Source organism: Syngnathoides biaculeatus, chromosome 5 (genome assembly GCF_019802595.1).
Source record: "Syngnathoides biaculeatus isolate LvHL_M chromosome 5, ASM1980259v1, whole genome shotgun sequence".
Taxonomy (NCBI): Eukaryota; Metazoa; Chordata; class Actinopteri; order Syngnathiformes; family Syngnathidae; genus Syngnathoides; species Syngnathoides biaculeatus.
In genome coordinates, this window is record NC_084644.1 from 21,498,022 (window position 1) to 21,521,985 (window position 23,964).

Consider the following 23,964-nt stretch of genomic DNA (forward strand, 5'->3'; position numbering starts at 1 on the left):
CAGAGATGTGTCTTTGGGTGAAAATGAAGCGTGAAGATGAGAGAAGACTGCAAATTAATTAGCCGTTGCCAGAACTTTGTTCATACCCAAAACAAACATTTGGGAACATTTTGAAAAATGTCAACACATTAACGTGTAACATGATCACAGTTATGATTTTTGTGGCAACATATACTAGATGTTGTAGTGGTACAATCACCTAACTTTGGCGTGGGCAGCGTGGGTTCGGTTCCCACTCAGTGACGGTGTGAATGTAAGTGCCAATGGTTGTCCGTGTCTATCTACAGTATGCTTTACATCTGACTTGCGACCAGCTCAGGGTGTTCCCCGCCTTTCACCCAAATTCAGTTGGGATAGGCTCCAGTGTCTCTTTACTCAAACTAGGGTAAGCGGTTTTGAAAATGGATGGATGGATATAGCGGATGTCAGTTACTGTAATTTCTCGAGTACAATGCATCCTGAAGTATAATCCACACCCCCAAAGTTGACCTATAAAAATCAGGAAAACCCTGCTACGCGTATGCTCAAAATAGTAGGAATTATCTGTATTTATATTTTGGTTTATAGTTGTATTGTTTTTCAAAAACTGTCTGTACAACAATCATTAATAGTAATAATTGTTGTACATGTGCTGATGTAGCGGTAATATATAACTCAGGACAGGCTGCAGGACACGCTTGTCCTGGTCCTAGTAATTGCCAGAACAGAATCCCTCAACCAACTAAAATAAACACTCAATGATGGCATAACATTTTTTTAATACAGTTATTAACACATATTACAGTCTTAAATAAATAAACTAACACTGTTTAACTTAAGGTGGCATGGTGGATCACCTGGTAAAACGTTGGCCTCACAGTTCTGAGGACCCGGTTTCAATCCAGGCCCCACCTTTGTGGAGTTTGCATGTCCTCTCCGTGCCCGCGTAGGTTTTCTCTGGGCACTCCGGTTTCCTCCCACATCCCTAAAAATAAAACATGCAACATTAATTGGACACTCTAAATTGCCCCTAGGTGTGATTGTGAGTGCGACTGTTTGTCGCTATGTGCCCTGCGATTGGCTGGCGACCAGTTCAGGGTTACATATCTCGCCTCCTGCCCGTTGAGATCTGGGATAGGCTCCAGCACTCCCCACAACCCATCCGCGGATGAGCAGCAAAACAAAATGGATGGATGGATGTTTAACTTATTTTTTTTTACATTACATTACGTTTGTGCATAAAACATTTGTGCATAGTGCAGTTTATCCTCTACATTACACATCCTTGGCCAAGACTTTAAAAGAAGCATCTGACTCATCTCCAATCTGAAAAATATCCATCGTAGCTACCTTTGGTGCATCCCCGTCAAACTCATCATTGGTGAGTTAGTCCACTTCCGGTGCCTCTTGCACTGGATCATGAACATCCCATATTGCTCCCACAGCGTGTCATCCTCTGTGCCAACCATGGCGTTTGTGAGGAAATATGTTTTGAATCCCAAGAGTTTTGGTTCAGCAGCGCAGCCTCTCACCCTCGGTTCAGCTACAATCTGTAGCAGCTTTCCTATGGCGTCTTGTGGCTATCAAAACAAAATGAGCTCAAACTACGTAGAAATGAGCATAATGGGAACATTTAAAAAAAAGCGACCATTTCAATTGTGTTCACTCTCCCGTTTTCCCCCCCAATGTAGTTATTATGCTCATACCATGTAGTTTGAGCTCATATTGTTTTGATAATGACCCGAAGCCACTCGGCTCTCGTTGTTTTGGACTGCTGTGCTACTTCCGGGTTGGCGGTGTCATCAGAACGAACAATGACATATTTCTTTTAAGAGCGGCTGCACAACTAGTCGTTGTAGTCGACATTTTTTGTCTTAAGTTAAAACAAACTCATGGGCAGTCGTTTCTGATGTTTAGTGTAGTAGCAAAAAATATGCTATACTAACAATCATAAAATGCGAAGAGGAGGTCAGAGAGCTCAGGTTGGGGCGCACATTACCGTAATATATATAAATGTTTATCATCATATATCATCGAAAATGTATACAGTATGTATACCTTTTTTAACCACTCCGTGTACCTGTATACAACTATACAATGTGATTGTATTTTTTATTTTTCATCCATACCTATATATAATGTGCTCTATTAACTTTTTGAAAATATTTTTGTAAAAAAATTACTCATTATTTTTAAGAAATTACGGTAACTATATTTCCACAGAATTTTATGATGCAGTAGAACTGCTCTATAGCTGCTATTTTGCTCATGTTGGACAAACAAAATAGATTGTGAGTACAGCAATACTTAAAGGTCAAGTGTCGTCAAACGGAAGATTTTTGGTATATTATTAATGAAAGCCCCACAGCCAATATGGTCCCATGTGATTTTTCACCACAAAACATGATTTTGACGTATACAGCCTTTTGTAACTCCCGCCATGAAAATCCTCTCAGGCATTTGTTTTCGAGAAGAAGCAGGAAGTGATGTAAATGACAGCGGCGCCCCCTCGTGGATTCGTTCGTTTCCATTAGTTTCACCTCCGGGACGGTAGCTCGTTGTTCCTTCGTGTTAGCCAAAATGCCGGCTCATAGCATTGCTGGACATTGCTTGAACACTGGGGAGAATGGAATTACCCTTCATAAGTTTGACAGAGACCCTGTTCGTTGTGAAAAATGGATTGCGCGGGTACAGAGGACGAGAGCTCCTGGGTTCCAAATAACAGGTGGGTGTGTATACAGCTTCCAAAAAAAAAAAAAAAAAATTGTTCTGGGCGGACCACGTAATCGGTCTCTCTAAAAACGTAACAAAAGATCCGCGTATGATTTGTGTTGATGTGCGCATACAGCTACTAAAAAAAATAATACTTTGGGGCGGACCATGTAATTGGTCTCTCTCATAACGTAACAAAAGATCCGCGTATGAAATGTGTCGATGTGTGCGTCGTCCAGCCAACAATGTCTCGATAGTGTTCGTCGCCTACTGCGGCGACTTTGAACATACCCCTAAAAGCAACATAGCTGGCTCCACCTCCTCCTTATATGCCACCTCAGGCGCCGAAACTCAGCCGCACCAGCTGAGGTGCAGCGTTCTGCGGTCGCATCTTCTGCAAAGGCTGCGCATCGGGCTGTGCGACGGGGGCGGTTCTGAAGAACCCAGCCGAAAATGCGTTACTCAGTCGCGTGCGCGCATGAGCGCCGCGGGTCGACTGTGTTGCTCAGTACTGCGCCGTTTGCGAGCACCCCTCTCAAGCAGCACCCCTCGGCACTGTTATAAGCCACACCGGCCGGCTGCGATGAGCCGCAATGGCTCATCTCCGCCGCGGGAGTGGATCGGACGGGATGCGGTTTGCCTGTGATCAGATACTATCTGAATATGGCTCGTAACAATTGTGTAATATTGCCCTGAGGGCTCGAAACAATAGTGTAATATTGCCCCAGTAACTTCAAATGTGTGGTGTTGTCCTTTTCGAAAAGAGCTTCGGTGTCAGAAGGGGCATCGGAAAAATCTGAATATCTCTGTTGTTCGGCTTCCATAGTAGCAGGCACTGCGCGTTTTCAACGGCGGAAGTGACAGTGACGTCAAGGACAGAGGACACGACTAATATGGCGACCACTTGGATGTCGAGGGACACTCAATTGCGCAACTTTGTGCATGGATGATGCTCCGCTCACTTTTTTTTTTGTATAGACATTGAAATGAATACTGTTATATGTATTTTTCATTACAATATCTATTTTAGAATGTTTATAGGAATGTCAGTCCCACTTAAATTTTCATTTGATTATCTTAAACTACAAAGGCGCAGAACATGTGCAGATGAATGAATGAAATCTTGGAAAATTTAAACTCTTGTTCAGATGGTTACTTGCGCAAAAATATGTCAGTCAAAATATAAATAAAACAACAGTGGCTACACGAGAAAAGGAAAACCAATAGTTTGTGAGAAGAAAAGAAAGGAATAACTGGCTCAGAAGTACTAAGACATGCTCCAACAATCTTGCAAAACTTTATATGGATTGATAAGACAAAGGATAATGTTTAGAGAAAGAAAGGATCTGTTTCTGATACCAAATGTTCAAGTTCATCTATGAAATAGCGGAGGGAATAGTCTAGCTTTGTTTCTTCTGAGACAACCTCACTAATTCCAAATGTATCTTCCTACGACATCCATACGATGTCAATATGTCATACGATGTCATATGATATAGTGTGAAACCTAAATATATTGGTCATAGGGGTGGGTAAAAATATCAATTCAGTAATGCATTGCAATGCTTTTTATTTTTACATTTTGACATTCAGCCACAAAATCTGCCTTTATCAATTCACTTAGTGGCCTCTGTGTGTGTTGCTTATGTTATATGGACAGAAGCCAAACTCAGTAGCTATCCAAGCAGCAGTGTGAAGTGGATGACTTCTACATTGAAATCGGACATTTAAGATCATTTTTATTTTTTTCTGCAAATCTGGAACACAGAAATAGATAAAATACATTCCAACCACAAAATGCAATTCCTACGTGAAAACACGCGGAAAGTTGCTGTCCCGGAACTGTACATGGAATTAAGAGCGTGCTTTTGGAGTCATTGTATGTGTATGTATGCACACTTCCACTCAGTATGTATGTATGTAACCATCACTTCCAATGTCATTTTTAACAAGTGGGAATTCGTAAAAATGTTTTGCAGACGGTGGCACGGTGGTGCAGGTGTAAAGCGTTGGCCTCACAGTTCTGAGGTCATGGCTTCAATCCCGGACCCGCCTGTGTGGCGTGTGTTCTCCCCGTGCCTGCGTGAGGTTTCTCTTTGCACTCCGGTTTCCTCCCACATCTCAAAAACAGGCAACATTAATTCGACACTCTAAATTGTCCCTAAGTGTGATTGTGAGTGCATTTGTGAGTCTTTTTGTGCCCTGTGATTAGTTGACAACCACTTCAGAGTGTATCCTGACCATTGACAGGAATACAGATCCTCGCTTCTACTTGACCTAACAGCACCAAGAAAAATAAAGAGAAAGAAATCAAACCAAATCCTTAACAATGCTGAGCTTTACTTGTCAATTACCATCATGAAAGTCTAATGATTGAGTAAGACCAAATTTGCTATGTTGATGTTTTTAGTCATGGCTATCTGATCGAGTTTCCTTACTTCACCACACTAATCATAAAATGTTCATATTTGCACTTCATGAAGTAAATGGATATTGTATTTCCTTTAATGCTCGCGGTTGAGTTAGTGCGTATTACACATGGACTGGCTGCAGATTACAGGTAAGCAAGGGTTCCAAGGCACAGTGTGCAAATAACAGATGTTGTCCAATAACATGAAACTGCTGTGCTCCTGGTTTCCAAGGGGCCTGAAACACTGCATTTACATCTCTGTTATCATGAACATTTTAAACACTACAGGGGCCGTTGCTTATTAATGCTCCACAGTTCTTCATGCATGCTCTTATCTCATTGTGTATTGACTGGATAATGAAAAACAAAATCTTGAGAAGAAAGGAGGTTATACTTTTACTTTCCTTTTTATTCTTGGGATTTCAGGAATGTACATAAAGACAGTGGAGATACTCTATTTTTTTTTTTACACTTATGGTGGCTTTATATGAGGAAAGTTATAAAATGAATATAGACCTTTATAATATGGAACATTAGTTTACACAAGTCCTTCAATGGGTTAAATATAATGGAATCTGTTTGAATTTAAAATGTTTTTTTTAAATTGCTGAGCAAACTCAAATCAAGCACCTGATCTTAAAATTTTATTTGACAACCACATTGAGGATGCTGAAATCTTGTTTGGACACTTTAAATTTATTCTGCCTCGCTGAATCTGGTTTTATATATGATGGTGTCCTTTTGAATTATTAAGACTTTGGTTACAATTACCAACATCCATCCATTTTCTGAGCTGCTTATCCTCACAAGAGTCGCGGGATTGCTGGAGCCAATCCCATCATTATCATGAGGCAGGAGGCGAGGTACACCCTGAACTGGTTGCCAGCCCATCACAAGGCACATACTTTGTAAATAAGCAACCATTCAAACTCACAATCACACCTCGGGGCAATTTGGAGTCTCTAATTAATGTATGTTTCTGGGACGTGGGGGGAAACTGGAGTGCCCAGAGAAAACCCACGCAGCTGTGGGGAGAACATGCAAACTCCACAAAGAGGCCAGGATTAGAAGCCCTGGTCCTCAGAATTGTGAGACCAATGCTTTTCAACTGTGCAACCTTGTCGCCCAACTACCAAAATAGTACATAGTAAATTACTTTTTTGTAAACTGGCTGCTGACCTGGTTACCATGAGCAGTGATAACAGTAATGTCAGCGCTGACAGTATTCTACAAATGCCCAAATTTGACTTATGTTTTTGTATTATGCTTTCCATGATTGAATAAGATATTAAAAGAAAAGCAGTATTTTTTAAAACGCATGTTTGAAGAAGTTGAACCCAAACAGGTTTGGTTTGTATTCCAAGAAACCCCAAACATCCTCCTATTAAATTAAATTCATGCCCAATATATTGGTCCATTTCAATTTATTATGGGTTTCTTTTAGCAGCTCAGGGATCGCTTTAGAGTATATGTGGTAGTAGTATTATCCAGAGGGGCTCTTATCCTCCACCCAATGGTGCCCCCTCACCAATATCTTTCAGTGTCAATCCACAGGAAGGATTTGTAGTATTAGGTAGTCACACAGTGGGCTGCTATAATTACATCCAAATTTGTATCAAATTTCACAATACCTCCCTTTTACATAGAGTATATACCCATGCCAAAGTATCTTCTGCTCTGGCGAATAAACATTTTTGCTCATGGAACGTCAACATTCAAAACATTTTTTTTACAATAGAAAATGTGTTGAGAGGCTCAGCATGAGCGCAACTTCCAGGAACTCCCACTCCCCCCATCGCTATTCACATACACGTATCGTCTGGCCATGAACACAGTTGCTGTTACCCCTTGGCAGTGTTCTGTAACCACACAAAAACCTCAGATATGCTAACTGCCAATCAGCATCCAGATTGATCATGGGCACAGCATTCCCAACATCTTGGAGACACAGTTTAAATAAAACGGGGCTTTCCGTAAAACTGCAATGCCACTCAATTCCATTTGTGATTTTTCTTTCACTACCATCGTAATAACACAAAAATAGGTGTTTCCTTTTGTATATATATCACTGCGTTGGAACCTTTTGGAAGCATTTGAGATCACTGTCCCTCACGAGACTTGATTGCATTTGTGGTGAGCGTTAGCCATGTATCATGGGGCACCAGTCAAATGAGTACCAGAGGTGTAAAGGACTGCATTGTTGGCTTCATTAGCAATGTTTTTTTTCTCTTTTTTCCTGAATTGTTCACACTCAAATTCCCTCATTTGAAGTCAAATTCTGTCAGTTGTTCCGGTGTATTGCCTGACCAAGTAAATGACCAGTTTGCTTTTTAATCAGTACAGGTTTATCAACCACACTTTCAAATTTGGCAAAAAAAATCAATGATCCCAGGGACCCAACCTCTGCTCCCAGGACCTAACAGCTACAGGGAGAGTTGCATGTTTCCGAAGTACTGAAAACCCATACTGTTGTGTGACTACAAAAATGCTGCGTGTGCTTGACCAATGTCTGAACCTCAGATACGTTTGCATGTGTGCTCCAGCTGCCCGAAAATATACTGAAATGAAGATTTTGCTATGTCATTGACTGCTTTTTTGCATGAGGAAACAAGCAGAGCCACTAAAATCTCTGCTCTCATCATTTCCTCTCTAGGAGATTGTGATTGACAAGAACACAACCTCGGCTTCACCTAGTTTAACATTGGCATGCAGAGGTGCACCCATGTGGAAAAAAAAAGAAAGGAAAGAGTTGGGAGGAACATGGCAACTCTGGCCTTTGCCGTGAACTCTTGCCATCCATAGCGCCGCATGTCATGGCTGAGTGGCAGTGTGCAAGCCAAAGCTTCCATGTCAGCCAAACCCCAGGCCTAGAGAGTGGGTCAGAGCTGTTCTACTCAGCTTGGAGGCAAAGAATGGAAAAAAATAGGGCTTGTTTTCCTTTTCACATTGCCAGGTCTTTTAGGAAATGGACACTTTTACTATGCTACATCAAGTCCGATTGGCTTTGAGGAGGAGTCTGAGTTGAGTGGTCTGACAAACCATATGCTGCTCAGATATGTAAAAGAAACTCACGAGATTAATCAATCTTATCCAGGATATTTTTGCACCCTTTCTCTAAGTAGTGAGTATTCTTATAAATAAACTGCATGATTACACTTGACGCGTTTGGCCTGCAGAGAAACTGAAACTGACATGAGGATTTGTGTGTCCTTGATACAACTGGTAGACTTCCTCCTCAGACCCAGGCTTCTGCCAAGCATGTACTGCTGTGTGACAAGTGACTCTTGATGACTCATGTCTCGAGTTAAAATGCATCTGAATTCAAAAGTCATGCAGCAGCAATGACATTGCAATAATCGCATTGCCTCAGCAGAGTTTGAATTTCCTCTCACAGTGCCAATATCTTCCTGCCTTCATGCTATAACTCACAGGCAGAAACAGGCTAGAAGATAATGATGATAATATGTTTAAGTCCCAGGAACACCAGGCCATCAGTGAGATCTGATGACCTCATTATTTCTCATTAGTTTCCCAGAGGCACCTAGAAAAAGCCTTTAAAGGTGGTCCAGAGGTTAATCCCGCTGGGAGAATGAACCCGCTCCCCTGTGTCTGTTGGTGGAGCTGCTGAACAATCCACTGACTCGGGCAGCAGACTTGCTGGTGGTCAATGTGGGAGATTTTCCAGTGTCATAGATAGCCTACACTATCCTAGATAGCCTTTTACCTGATAACTGGACAGAGTAATAGTTGTCTGTCATAATGATCTCTTCCCTACTCATTCCATTCTCTGCTGACCGCTGACCCTCAAGCTCTACCTATCTACATTGTAGCTCCCATGAAGCCTCACTAATATGCTATTCACCTTATCAATCTCATTTTTTAAAAATAAAAAATAACTTTCCTTCTATATTATTTTTACATTCAATCTTCTTTAATCTGTACTGGTCCTCCGTCTTGTAGCGACTGTCGATACCTGAGGATTTGAGGATTGCACAACAGGGTGTGAGTGCTGGAGAGTACTGCCAGATGTTCACTCCCTTATTATTATTCCCCTTCTTTTGTTTTTGGGAGCTGAAAGTCTCACTGGTGATGACAGGCCTGGGAGGTGAGAAGGGTAAAAGACAGTGTTGTGCTTTCTAATTTGCTTTGTGATTTATTAGCTTCCCAAATGGCCCCTGAATTGTGCTCTGTTTGTGTCAAACCTGCCTGGCTTAGTTTCATTCAGGCAGAAGTTGATGAGTAGCAAAGATGCAACCATGCAGTGTTGCATATTTACCTCCTATAGTTTCTTATTTTTACCCAAACTGGGCCGTCATTGGGCAAAAATATGTAAATAAATAAATTAAAATAATTTGTATGTAGAAATATTTTCAAATTATAATCTTAATAACAACAAAGGATGACGGGAGCATGAAATAACAGAACATGTAATTGATTTGTGTACAGTGTTGCAACACTTTTTTTGTGTGTTATGAGCCATTATTACAGAGTTGGTCTATCTCAAACCATATCTGATTGCTGTGTGTGTGTTTGTGCATGTGTGTGTGTCCATGATTTGTTTAGATTGCTCTGGAAAGCGTGAGACCAGATTGAGTGGGCTGAGGCCATACTTTAGGGTTCAAAGTAATGTGGGGAGGGACCCCCTTGTTTTGGAGGAATGTCAAGGAGGAGGCCTGATGGTTAGCTAGAGATGCCGTAATTAAGGGGTGTGATTGTGCGAGCCTTCCCTTTCCTAGGCCCTGTAAGGGTCACAGATTAAACCGCCACTGTTTGCCTCTGTCACAGTAACATTTTCACTTAAAGAAACTCCAAAAGTGCAGCGTTAACTTTTGCAGTTGGAGTTTCACTGACTAATGACCTACAAGAAATAAGGACCAGATGACACTGTACATGAGAAGTCTCAAGAAAGTCGTATAATTGCATTGATAAATTGCTCATAGAACTTTCTTCAAACACAACCTCACCATCTTGACAAAAGTGGCTATATACTAGGCTATTTGCACAACAACATTTTTATATGGATGCGACAGAGTATGGGTTCAATACCACCATCACTCAGGATGCTGGAACATGTTCACATCTGATGCCTCCATCGCATCGTGGGTCTCTACTGGTTGGACAAAGTCCCTTCCACTGAGATTTAGCAACATGTGAAGAATTTCCTTTTGGAGGGGTTGCGGACTCCCTGACAACATAGGTGGCTTGATTACATCATAATAATGCAAACCAATCAAGCTCCCACTTCTTGTGTTGTACAATGAACTTGAAGAAGGGAGTCGCTCAGGGTTGGCAAATTCGGGTGCTCTGAGGACCATCTGAAACATACATTGAAGAGAAATGGACTCAAACACATGCAGCTGGAGACAGTCGCTCACCACCGTAATACATGGCAAGGCGTGTGCGAAAAAACACTCCTCAAACCATGAGACACCATACTGCTGCGGAAGGGCAAAGACGTATTCATGCCACCACTTCGGCCACCGCTCCTCATACTACAGCTGACATCGCTTTACAGTGCCTTTCAAGTAAACAACAATGCAGGTCAGAAACTGGCCTGTACAACAGTCTGAGAACTCACAGCTCAAAGAAGGTGGAACGTCATCACCGTTCTTGATACACTTCTTGAAGATGAAGAAAGGTAGTATCAAATTACAGGCCATGTTTCTACCGAGCAATACAGAAAGGTCCAGTTTAGTATGCTGGACAATCTTCTGGTTTACTATTGTCAAAAGAGGGAACCGACAAGTATCAGCCAATTGCAGGGGGGCCTAATCACAAGGGTCTATTGGTGTGCTGGAGTGATTTAGCCATCTGATTTCTTTTCTGAAGAGACTTATTCGTGTGTGTCACGTGCACGGTCATTTGTTGTAGCATGTAGGATGTGATACTGTGTTTTCTGACTAAGTACGTCAGTGTCATCAGCAATAGTGTGCACATTGTTTTTCCCACCCATTTATATTCCATCCTTTTCCCTTTTTTTGTGTCTATGAATCATAATCTCAATTAACCAACCTGAAACAAGAAAAGTGTCCATCAGTAATTGAAAGTAACATAGTTCACAGTGGTGGCATATCATTCATTGCCCAATGCATACAAGTATTCATCTGATTGCAGCATGCAGATAATTGAAAACATGAACAAAACTGTTAACCTTTCTTTCAGCACCACAGTTTGATCCACTTGAGTATAATACACAATTTCTCATATTTACATTTTCAAAACTTGGGAATCATAAAAACTGTAGGAAATTGTACATTTAGGCCTGGTCTTGCAAACATTGTACCACAGTGCTACATTACCAAAGAGGTGACGAGAGATGATAATCTATTGTTTGGATGATAGTGGATAGAGACTAATGGCCTCTTTATGTTCTCGCACTCGCATGGTCGCCAACGTTGACCTACGCATTGCCCCACAAAAACACTTCTGTGTAGCTTTCCGCGTACACGTCAAAAAACAAGAATGGAAGGGGAAGACCTCAAATATGCCTCGACTAAGACCAAGCCTGACTTTTGGCCTTTTTTACAGTCTTCTTCCCTGTTTAATTCATTGGTAGTTTACACGGTTTTGTTAGCATTGTAAGCCAGGTCACCACTTACAGTTAGAAATTATACAGTTGCGATCTGAACTGTACAGTACTGGATGTCTTAATGGGTCCAAACAGGTATAATCTGGTTCAATCTGCTGATGTACTGTAGTACAGTCTGACATGCAAGACATGTTCAGGATTTCTGTCTAAAAGATGAAAACCGGCCCAAGATTTACAGTACATTTGTGGGAAATGATTCACTGGGCAGTGGCTTTTTTTTCTGAGACATAGACTGTGTAATGCTTTCATTACCCCCACCCCATACCCCCTCACCAAAACCCAAAGCTCACGATCAACTCCAGATGAGAGGGCTGATCAGGTGGACCCTGATGTCTCTTTTTCTCTCTCCAGGGTGCAGGATAGATAACTGTGAATCTTGCTTCAGTAAAGAGTTCTGCACCAAATGCAAATCAGGCTTTTACCTACACAAAGGGCGATGCTTTGACACGTGCCCAGAAGGCTTTGCCCCACTGGAGGACGCCATGGAGTGTGGAGGTGAAAAACATGAAAAACATGCACATTTCACATTGAAGGTTTTTTATTATTATTAATATTATATATTTTCTACTCGCACATTAAAAACAAGCACGCAACACGCAAAAAAAAGTTATAACATCCTGGTAAAACTGCCTCACCCTGTAGGAAAGCTTAACGTGGACTCTGTGAGTTGTTTCTAAATGACATTCTTTTGTGGTTTCTCTGCACATCACTGTGTCTCCAGATGGCTGTGAGGTCGGGCCGTGGAGCGAATGGGGAGCTTGCACCAGGAGAAACAAAACCTGCGGCCACAAGTGGGGTCTGGAGACCCGGACGCGGCACATTATAAAGAAACCACCCAAGGACACAATACCTTGTCCCACCATTGCTGAGTCCCGCAGGTGCAAAATGGCCATGAGGCACTGCAGAAGAGGTAGGGATGTCACACAGTAATTTTAAAGTACTTTGGACAGCATCACTTAAAAGCATAAACTGTGTATATAAAAGATAACAGCCCACTTTCCTGTAGACCTTGTCCACCCTCTCACAGTTCCACCTGTCTCATGAAACCTTGACACATCACATTGTTTTTTTTTCGTCTGTGCTTTTGAGGCTTTCTGTGGTGTTTCCATGCATCAGTTACTGTATTTTCCATTGTGGGTCTCATTGAAGCCAGTTCTCTCTCCGAGGTATATTTTCCATGACTGTCCCACCTCCCTTTTTTAGTGCGATCTCCAGATTACCTCCATGGTCACCTTTGTTTCCTCCCAACAGTTTAAGACACACATTACAAATATACATGTCGCACAGACACAGTAAGCATGTCAGGTCATCAAATGAAAACTCAAATCTTTAGTAGTCATTTTTAATAGTTCAACACAGCATTTGGGGTGATGGCTTCAGTTTCCAGTGCTTTAAAAGCAAATGTCCTAAATCTTAATGTGCAATACTCTCTTGGAGAGTGCATTCGATCAGGCTGAGTAATATAGATATGTAATACACCAAATAAGGAGATAAGTACAGTGGAAGATACCATTTAGGCTGTCTAGTAAAGAAAGTGAAATTCCTAAGAGATAGAGAAAAGTACTCCTGCACATTGAATCCAAGCGTGATTGAGTGAAGTGTTGAAAGAGTTAATGGAGTTCAATAAACTCTGTTGGTTTCTCATATTTCAGTGATACAGAAGCTGCTGCTCCTCTTGCTGCTGGAAACTGTGATTACACCGCACATTTATTTCTTAAAGCCTGTCCTGTTTGTCAGGAAAATTCACCCTCAACCCCCACACATCTCCCAATGCCTTTGCCTTGCCGACTTGACCTTTTCAAGAGACTTTCCAACTATTTTGAATTAGAATCTTCTTTTATACATATATAGTTATTGTAATAAATTTTCTCTGGCATAAAGGTTCTGATGACATGTCCATGTGAATGTCAGAATTGCAGAAGTATTTCTCTTCAATTCTAATAAAAGAATTGCAGGCACCCTATGTTCATCCATCACAAAGCTACTGTTCCCCACTAATGTGGTCACTGTAAATCTCTCATTACGAATCCTGACTGAGTAACATCTCTGTTGTGCGGGTATAAATCCGTGTATAAAAGTGTCACTGTCTGTACATCACAGAAGTTCCTAACCTTATGACATGCTTTATTAGAGGTACGTTTCAGACTCTGGCATGTGTTATTAATTCCCCACTGCTTAACTGCCTGTGAAAATCCCCACTTGCCAAAAGCCAATGAAACGTAACACTCTTTCCTTTAAATAAATACAATGTAGAAAAAGAAGTCTCCTGAAGTTGTGAATGGGATGGAGACGTAAAAAAAGACCTAAAGACCTTGGCTTGACATTAGAAATTAATAACTTTCCACAAGACATATTGTTCATATGAGAAGCAGCCTTCTGAATTGCAGGTGATGGGAGACATGTTGCAGACATTTTGACCAAATAAAAAAATACCTATTCGCTCATCTCCTGCTCTACTTGAAATATAAGCCTTGAAATGTACACGAGGGAATTCCAGTGGTCAAATGTGGAAAATAATCTAAAAATGACCATTTTTATCTGTATAATTCCATCGACACTATACACAAATGTGTGTGTTAAGAACAGGATTACATAACGTCATATGGATTTTGTGGATTAAAGAGTGAGAGAGAAATTAAAACAAAGCAGCAGAGGTAAGTGTATATTACTTATGGGAATGCTTATGTGATCACCCGAGCTTGCATTTCGCAGCAGCTGAATTACACTGGATATTATTGATGGATCTCTGTTTTCAAGCTCAGCCGAGCCGTACAGCAACGATGAGGCCGACCATATTCTTTTCCTTCTGTATGGAATGATCTAATCCTCTGAGAAACTAGACACAAGCATGGAAACTAAACTGCAGATAATGTCAAGAGGTAACTTGTTTTAGCCAACGTTAACAGTGATGTAAACTGTGTCTGATCCATTCCATATAAAGTGTAGATCTGTGTAAATAGCATACATCACACACACTGCTGAGATTCATTAGCTGTTTTTACCTGATTTTCCCAGTATAACTGTGTCTTGATTACTCTTTCTGCCCTAAAGAAGGGGGTTTATTCTTTATATGGAGGATGTATAAAATATGTTGTGGTATCCATATGCTGTTTTCATCCAACTGTCAAACAGCATTAAAGTAAACTTTTGAAGTTTGGCAATTTATTGTGCTGCCATTGGGTGGCTTATACTTATGTAAGTAATAGTTTGTATCACCGATTATAACGTTCCACCTGTATGACAATACAGACCAGCTTGAGAGGATTTAGAAGTTGGAAAAAGAACAACAACTCAAAAGTACCCCAAAATAAGTGATCTATGAGTTTGATCTGCGTGCCAGAAGGTATGAGTCACATTATAACTGAGAGCATCATTTTTATAATGAGGCCGTGATAGAAATTTGTTTCAATTAATTACTGACAATTTATACAATATAATAGAAAAGAGCATGACTGTGGACAAATTCTGATCAGAAAACATACTCTATGCACACATGTTCCAGTGACCAAACAGAAATAAGTTTAGCATAAGTTCGAATATGAAAAAGGCTACTCGGTCTCAGTAACGGGGTGAAGGGGACAAATAAATAGATTTATAAGTATCGTGAGTGTGCTGTGTTTGTTGCTTTTAAATCACACTAAAATGTGTATTTCACGTTGACTTTTTTTCTTTAGCATAAGTATGTGCAGTCAGTCAAATTAAAGTAAGAGCTTTGTAATCATTGCATTCTTCTTATACGTTCCATTAATTGCACTTTGTTTTTTTTAAATGGTTTGATCTATTTTTATTCATCTTAGCCACCTAATAAATGAAACATTTTGATTTAGTTTTGGCTCTGGTGTGATTTTGGCCCATTCTTTAAATCTTGAAGGTTCCTTGAGCTTCTTTTATAGATCAGTTCTTTCCATAATTTTTTAATTGGATTCAAGTCAGGTGACTAAGCGGACCATTCTTGCAGCTTTATTTCTTTAATTTTTTTTCTTTGAACCCAATCAAGAGTTTTCTTGGCAGTATGTGTTGGATCAATATCCTTCTGAAATGTCCACCCTGGTTTCATTATCATCATCCCTGTAGATGGCAGAATATTTTTGTCAAGAATATCACACTGCACATCCCATTCACCCTCCCACTGACAGTATGAAGCACTCTCTGAAAAGCATTCCCACACCATGTTCTCACCTCTGAACTTCACTGCTGGTATGGTGGTTTTAGGGTGACGTGCAGTGCCATTTCTCCTCCAAGTGTCATGTGCATTATGGGATACAAGGAGTTCAATTTTGCCCTCATCTGACTAAACTAAATTCTCCCAATATTTAAATGGCTTATAAAACTGTTCTTAGCAAACTTTAAACAAGCTTTGAAATGCTTTTTTTCAGGGGGTCTTTCATTGTGCGCATGCATAAAGCCCATGGCGGTGGAGTGCATTGCTCACTGTTTTACTTGTGACAGAAGTAACTGCTTATTCTAGGTCTTTTTTTTATGTTCTCGTCAGGTGCTCCTTGGCTCTTAGGCAACTCTTCTGATTATTCTTTGCACTTCTCTGTCTGAAATCTTGTGAAGAGGACCTGATTGAAGCAAATTTATGTGACAATGAGTGGCTTTCCATTTATGTATTGCGGCCCCAATCATGTTCACTGGAACATTCAGAAGCTTCGATATGCGCTGAAAACCAATGCCATCGAATATGTTTCGCAGAAACTACTTAACGATGGTAATGTGACACCTCTCTGCTCTTAACTCATCGAGAGATATGTCTTGATTTACACCATGGCAATAAGACTTTTTTTGTAGCCCAACAATTAGACAACAGTATATTCATATGCACTGACAGGGGGCTTGATTGTTCTTTTCCTTTCGGCTTGTCCCATTAGGGGTCGCCACAGATTGTCATCTTTTTTCACTTAAGCCTATCTCATACATCTTCCTCGATAACACCCACTGTCCTCATGTCCTCCCTTACAACATTCATCAATCTTTTCTTTGGTCTTCCTCTCGCTCTTTTGCCTGGCAGCTCCATCCTCAGCACCCTTCTACCAATATACTCACTCTCTTGCATGATACATAATACCCTCAATTTAAATTTCAATTTTCGATCTGATACTCTTTTCACCTCCAAGACATTCTTAGCCAGTTACTCCTTTAAAATAACCCCTTCTCCAGTTCTATTCCCATCAACTCAATGGTAAAATAATTTTAACCCTGCTTCTAAGCTTCTAGCCATACTCCACTTGCTCTCTTGGATGCACAACATATCACAGTATATCATTCTCCTAATCATCGTGTCAACCAACTCCTGAACTTTTCCTGTCATAGTCCCATTCAAAAAGAACCATTCAAAGTCCCTACACACAGTTGTAGGGTCTGTGCATGCCTCTTCTTCTTCTGCCGACCAAGCCGCTTTCCTCCTCTTTTTGTCTTCGCCCTACATTATCTGAATTTCTACCTTTGCCTTTCAGATTAACAGTGCTGGGGGCGGGCGTAGTTAGCCCAGGCCACGACGTTATGGAAATTTTTTGATGAACACTCATATGTTTGGCACAGTTTTACGCTGGATGCCCTTCCTGCTACAACACAGCATTTATCCGGGTTTGGGACCGGCCTAGAGGTTGCACAGGAATTGTGCCCCCCTGTGGGCTGCAGATAATCAAAACAAGCAATAAAATAAACGAAGTCAGTACATAAAATACACAATTCACGTACTACCTAATCTATGTTAAAGTCAGATAAAAGCCATCAAATAAACACGGCACATTCTACTCAGCGTGTCATCTTACATGAACACATATTTGTTTGGCACAGTTTTACGCCGGATGCCCTCCCTGACGCAACCCCTCTGCATTTAACCGGGGAGAGATACTTACAGCACCTGGTATTCCCAGGCGGTCTCCCATCCAAGTACTAACCAGGGCCAAACCCACTTAGCTTCCGAGATCTGATGAGATCAGGCGTTCACAGAGTAGGATGGCTGTAAGCAAACACAGTCAGCACATAAGGTACACAAATAGCATAGTACCAGTGTGAAAATATAAAGGATATGGTGATTTAAAGGATATGTGGATAGAAGGGATTCAAACCACAATGGGCCTCACTCTGGTAGTTGAAGGTTGAGTCCACATTCGATGTTTGGTCCTCGTTGTATAGTCTACGAAGGTAATGTTGTTAGCGAGCTAAGCAAGGCTATCTTTGGCCAAGCAGCTTCAACGTGAATGATACAGCTCCAATTTGGGTACTAAGATGTACTATGATAAGACTTGTTAAATTTCTTATAAGTCCTCACCGCCTTCGTTATACTAGTTGTTTAGGTCATACAAGTTATGAAGTTACGCATGTTCGATGTTTCTTCAACAGCACGGTTTGATCACAATTGCGTCTCATTGTTTGTCAGCTAAACTAAGGTAGTCTGGGATTATAAGCAAGTTTCAGTTGATGTTTCCATTTGCCCAACTTCCTAATAAGTACTCACGGTCCTCGTTGTAAGGAAACGTAGGATTTGTAGGTTGTGTAAGGACTAACGTTTGATGTTTACCTCCTCAGCAAATACTGGATTACATACGGGACTTGATGTAGTCCAGCTAGGCTAGACTAGGCTAGGCCGCGTAGCTTCAAAGCGAATGAATACGGCTCCAATTTGGGTACTAAGATTATACAGATGATAATTTTAGTCCACTGAAGTCATCACCAGGGGCGTCCAACATCGAGTATTCCCAACATTCGTCCACAGAGGGCTTGATTGCTGTTTGATTAAGATGTGTATTTTTGGTGCACTGCATACATACAGTGAAGAAAATAAGTATTTGGACACCCTGCTATATTGCAAGTTATCCCACTTAGAAATCATGGAGGGGTCTGGAATTTGCATCGTAGGTGCATGTCCACAGTGAGGGAGATAATATAAAGAGAAAAATCCAGAAATCACAATGTATGATATTTTTTAACAATTTATTTGTGTGATACAGCTGCAAATAAGTATTTGAACACCTGAGAAAACCAATGTTAATATTAGCTATAGTAGCCTTTGTTTGCAATTACAGAGGTCAAACATTTCCTCTAGTTGTTCACCAGGTTTGCAGACACTGCAGGAGGGATTTTGGCCCACTCCTCCACACAGATCTTCTCTAGATCAGGCAGGTTTCTGGGCTGTCGCTGAGAAAAACAGACTTTCAGCTCCCTCCAAATATTTTCTATTGGGTTTAAGTCTGGAGACTAGCTAGGCCATGCCAGAACCTGGATATGTCTCTTACGGAGCCAATCATTGGTTTTCCTGGGTGCTTCGGGTCATTGTCATGTTAAAGGAACCAGCAACGACCCATCTTCAATGCTCTGACTGAGGGAAAGATGTTGTTCCCCAAAATCCCACAATACATGACCATGGTCATCCTGTCCTTAATACAGTGAAGTCGTCCTGTCCCATGTGGAGAAAAACACCCCAAAGCACGATACTACCACCCTCATGGTTCACAGTAGGGATGGTGTTCTTGGGATGGAACTCATCATTTGTCTTTCTCCAAACACATTCAGTGGAATTATGACCAAAAAGTTCCATTTTGGTCTCATCTGACCACAAAACCTTCTCCCATGACTCCTCTGTATCATCCAAATGGTCATTGGCAAACTTAAGAAGGGCCCTGACATATGCTAGTTTAAGCAGGGGAACCTTCCGTGCCATGCATGATTTCAAACCATGACATCTTGGTATATTACTAACAGTCACCTTTGAAAGGGATGGTCCTAGCTCTTTTCAAGTCATTGACCAAGTCCTGTCGTGTATTTCTGGGCTGATTCCTCACCTTTCTAAGGATCATTGATACCCCACGAGGTGATATCTTGCACAGGGCTCCACTCCAATTGAGACTGACCGTCATGTTTAGCTTCTTCCATTTTCTAATGATTGCTCCAACAGTGGACTTTTTTTCACCAAGCTGCTTGGCAATTTCTACATAGCCTTTTGCAGTCGAATGAAGTTGTACAATTTTGTCTCTGGTGTATTTGGACAGGTCTTTGGTCTTGGCCATGTTAAAAGTTTGAGTCTTACTGATTGTATGGGGTGGACAGGTATCTTTATGCAGCTAACAACCTCACACAGCTGCCACTGATTCAGGATATTACATAGAGTGCAGGTGAACTTTTAAAGGCGGACTAACACGTTTTTGAAGGTCAGAATTCTAGCTGATAGACAGGTGTTCAAATACGTATTTGCAGCTGTATCACACAAATAAGTTGTTAAAAAAAATAATACATTACGATTTCTGGATTTTTCTTTATAGATTATCTCTCTCACAGTGGACATGCACCTACGGTGAAAATTTCAGACCCCTCCATGATTTCTATGTGGGAGAACTTGCAATTTAGCAGGGTGTTCAAATACTTATTTTTTCACTGTATGTTAGATGAAGAAAAGCCCATTTTATGGCTAGTGTAACTAAGTAAAGATTGTTCTATGGAGCACTTTATATTGTATAAATGTTGGGAAAACTTTTCTGTTGGATCTCATTCAACTTTTACCTAATAAACGGCCCACTGAATGTTAGTTGAAAATAATTCTTGGAATGTAAGCACTTCTTACTGAGCATTTTCTTTCCATTCTTAAACAATCTTTTATGATCTGCTTTGTTCATGCCTTCGTCTGGGTTCAGTATAGACATTTCAATGTATTTAAGCAATTTGGAAACTAGGAATGAGCCTCAAAGTTTAGGACATTTAACAGTAGTTGCAGTTGATGCTCTGTCATACTTACAGTATATGTGCAAACCAAATCATCTTTCGCACCTTGTCAGCAGCAGCTAATATGATGCCATATCCTTTAACCGTCATTTCTCAAGTATAATGCATCCTAAAGTATAATGTGCACCCCAAAGTTGACCTAAAAAATCTGGAAAACGCTTCCACCAATGTACAATGCACACCACCAATTTACTGCTATCCATATGCTCAAAATATTAGGAATTATCTGTATTTCTATTTTGCTAGATTTTTTGTTTGTACTTGTATTCTTTTTGAAAAAAAAAACATCTGTAAAACAATCATTAATAATAATCTTTGTGCATGTACTGATGCAGCGGTAATTTAATATTTCGGGACAGGCCACAGGACACACTTCTCCTGGTCCCTGCAATTGTCAGAGCAGAATCCCTCAACCAACCCAAATAAATGCTCAACGATGGCATAACATTGTATTAATACTGTTGATAACACGGAGGGCACGGTGGAGCAGCTGGAAAGCATTGGCCTCACAGTTCTGAGCTCCCGGGTTCAATTCCGGACCCGCGTGTGTAGAGTTTCCATGTTTTCCTCGTGCCTGCGTTTTCCCCGTCCATGTGTGTCAGTAATCATGTTCCAACTGTTACTTCGTCTGTTTTCATCTGGAGCATCTCATTGTGTCACGCAAAGATTTCCTATATATCTCAACAGTTGCTGTTAAGAAGACAGTATGGTCTGCAAGACTTTCATTACTACCTCATCACTCCTCCGGAGTGCAATGTAGAAAAATATATTTGACTATGTTGAAGCCGAATAGACATGTCAGAGAAGGGCAGTTGTTTACTTTATTTTTTTGCTATAGTCTGGGACAAGGTGTAATGTAAATCCAGATTCAGATCCATTTGTTTGACTAATGGATCTATGCCCAGAGCTGCGTGAGGCCTGTCTTGTTCTGGGGTGAATCTGAAATGCTGTGACGCCCTGGTCATTTCGTCTGTCAACTATCTGCTTCAACATATCTGCCCCTGAAGAATGATTTACAGCGATTACCCTATATCCACTCTGCTCAAAAACAATTTTAGTATCTTGCAGACTATGTTTACTAGGGATTGCATGATTTTTGATTTTCAGACAAAAATGATGAAAGTCGAGTCGATGTTGACTAGTCGCTAATAATGTTCTTATTTTTTCAATACAGTACTGCACTATATATTATTTGTGATGAAAGCAAGCAACGTTCTGCAAAATTCATATTCACCGACCATTGACCGCTCATACAAAGAATTCACACAGAACATGCACGTTAAAATACAAATATCTGGTGAAGGTATTTCCATTCCGTGACAAAATCCTCTCACTCAGTGTGCCGGATAGCCAGCTATCATATCCACAATTTTGCCAAACAGGGAAACTAGTCCTCGTTCTCGCCTCACCACACCACCTGGTTCCGCATGGTGGGAATTTGCGATGTTTAGTGAATAATCCATCCTCTTCTTTGTGTGTAATGGAATAATTCTCAGGTCTTTAAAAATGTGTCATTTCCAGAGGTTCAAATAAATGGCAAAGCATGCACAACTGCAGGCAGGCCTGTCACAATAATTGCTATGTCAGCTTATCATTTAAAAAATAAAAATGGACATGATAGTTTGTCCCAACTCAGTAAATTGTTGACGAGTGCATTAAAAAGTTGGACAGCTGCTCATGGGCTCATGTACAGGCCAAAAAGATTCTGGATGGTGTTAGCTCTCTCCACAGCCTTGGTCATTGTGCAGCGTGTAGATTTACACAACAGAGACTTTGAAGGCGAAGTTAACAGTTCATTATGCTTTCTAGCTGACAGGCTAATGACTTAAAAAGCAGGGAGAAGTCCTTTAAAACATCAGCATCTCTCGCCAAAATCCCCAATTGATAAAAACTTGGAAAAGTTAATTATTTACAGTATTAAGGATAACTTCAGTGGCATGCGTTATTCAGCCAATAGTAAAATTAAATCGTAAAATATTTTCACGGCACCATATTGCCGGTCAAAAAGAGCTGCTGGACACTGTGGGGGACATTGAACCGGAGCAGAATGTTTGTTGTTACAACAGACGAGACATATATTCAAAGAGATCATTCTATGGAATACCAGCTGAAAAGACAAGAAAAGATCTTTCAAAGTCTTTTGTGTAAATCTCGATGACTTACTCACCAGATACATGTGTATATCTAGTTGTCCAAGACAAGCGGTAGCGGGTTAACAATCCACTTTCTTATCGGCGAAAACATCGACTTCGGCATTAAATATGGGTCCTCTATGTAAAGTGTCACTCATTTTTCCACATACCTTAATTTATTACTTTCTAAATGTTTAACGGCATCGGACAAAACTCTGAGCGTCGTGCTATAAGACATATTTTCGTGCTGTGTCCAACCGACTTAGCATTGAAGAATGCTTTGCTAGACCGTCAATATGGCCAGCATGTGACTTCGGTCACGTAGGTGCACCAGCTCTATTAGTCCATGTACTCTGCATAAGCTTAACATAATGTGGGGTGTTGACGCAGTCTTAACTGTTGTAAATGAAGAAGACTGCATGTTGCACATCTGTAACCGAATGTCTCTTGTTCTTTGTTCTTGTTAGTTTGTTTGTTCTTCATTCTGAATGTCGTACCAGGGCAGCACCGACTACCGGAGACAAATTCCTTGTGTGTTGTTACACACTTGGCCAATAAAGCTGATTCTGATTCTGATGTGAATGGCAACTGCACAGCACACGCAGAGAGAAACATAGCCAGGACAAAATTAATAGCGACAAGGACAATTTATCCAATCGTGTAAACATTATCCCGATAAAAAATATTGCAATACATTCCTTATTCTATTTTGGAGCTTGTGGATGATCAAAGGCTGACTTGGAGGCAGTCATTTACTGTACATAGCACAAAACCTTCTTTTCAACAAACCACGGACAACCTGCATCTAGCAGGAGCCAAGTGAGAAGTGATTTCCCAGGAAAGCAAGTGAGCAGTAATTGGCAGTTGCCCTGTCATTGTGATTATGTGTGGCTCACACTGTGGCTGGTTGTGACTGAGGGAGCATGGCTTAATTTTCATTTAATAAGACCGCTCCATACATGCAGACAGGAGCTAATTAGTAGGCCTCAAAAGTATCCTTTTTTTGTCAGGCCAGTTTAGATCTGGATACTGGCACAGGTTTGAATCTCATGGTGAATCTGTGCCCTTTTTATCACCACCACACCTTGCAAACTTGCAAGGTTATCTTAATTATATTGAATGTACATTGAAACAGGTTGTTAACTCAAGATGTCAGCTCCAAAGAGTAACAACAAATATGCTGTCATGTTTCCGTTAGTGCCTGGCTCAACGGTATCATGTGCATATCTCCAACTACAGGGAGTCCTCGGTCTACGATTGAGATCCGTTCCCACAGTACCGACTTAACTCGAATTCTGACTTAAGTTGAATTTCACCGTTAAAGACAAAATTTACAATGATTGCTGGGATTGGCTTCAGCATTCCCGCGACACTCATGAGAATAAGAAAATGGGTGGGGTATGGGCACTTCGTATAAAAAG

The 23,964-nt window shown here is 40.8% G+C and overlaps 1 protein-coding gene and 1 pseudogene across 2 annotated transcripts in view; one reads left to right on the forward strand and one right to left on the reverse strand.

Annotated features, from left to right (window-relative positions):
• The window catches only part of rspo2 (R-spondin 2), an 80,954-nt gene that overhangs the window by 35,665 nt on the left and 21,325 nt on the right, over positions 1-23,964 (forward strand). The window contains exons 4-6 of one of the 2 annotated variants that reach the window (XM_061821151.1): positions 12,042-12,185; positions 12,412-12,600; positions 13,343-13,575. In XM_061821151.1, coding sequence (XP_061677135.1) covers positions 12,042-12,185; positions 12,412-12,600; positions 13,343-13,518 — 509 coding nt within the window. In that variant the 3' untranslated portion in view covers positions 13,519-13,575. Of the gene's footprint in view, positions 1-12,041; positions 12,186-12,411; positions 12,601-13,342; positions 13,576-23,964 lie in introns of those variants that run through there. The other variant, XM_061821152.1, reaches the window with a different exon arrangement.
• On the reverse strand, positions 17,545-17,663 carry LOC133501543 (5S ribosomal RNA; annotated as a pseudogene).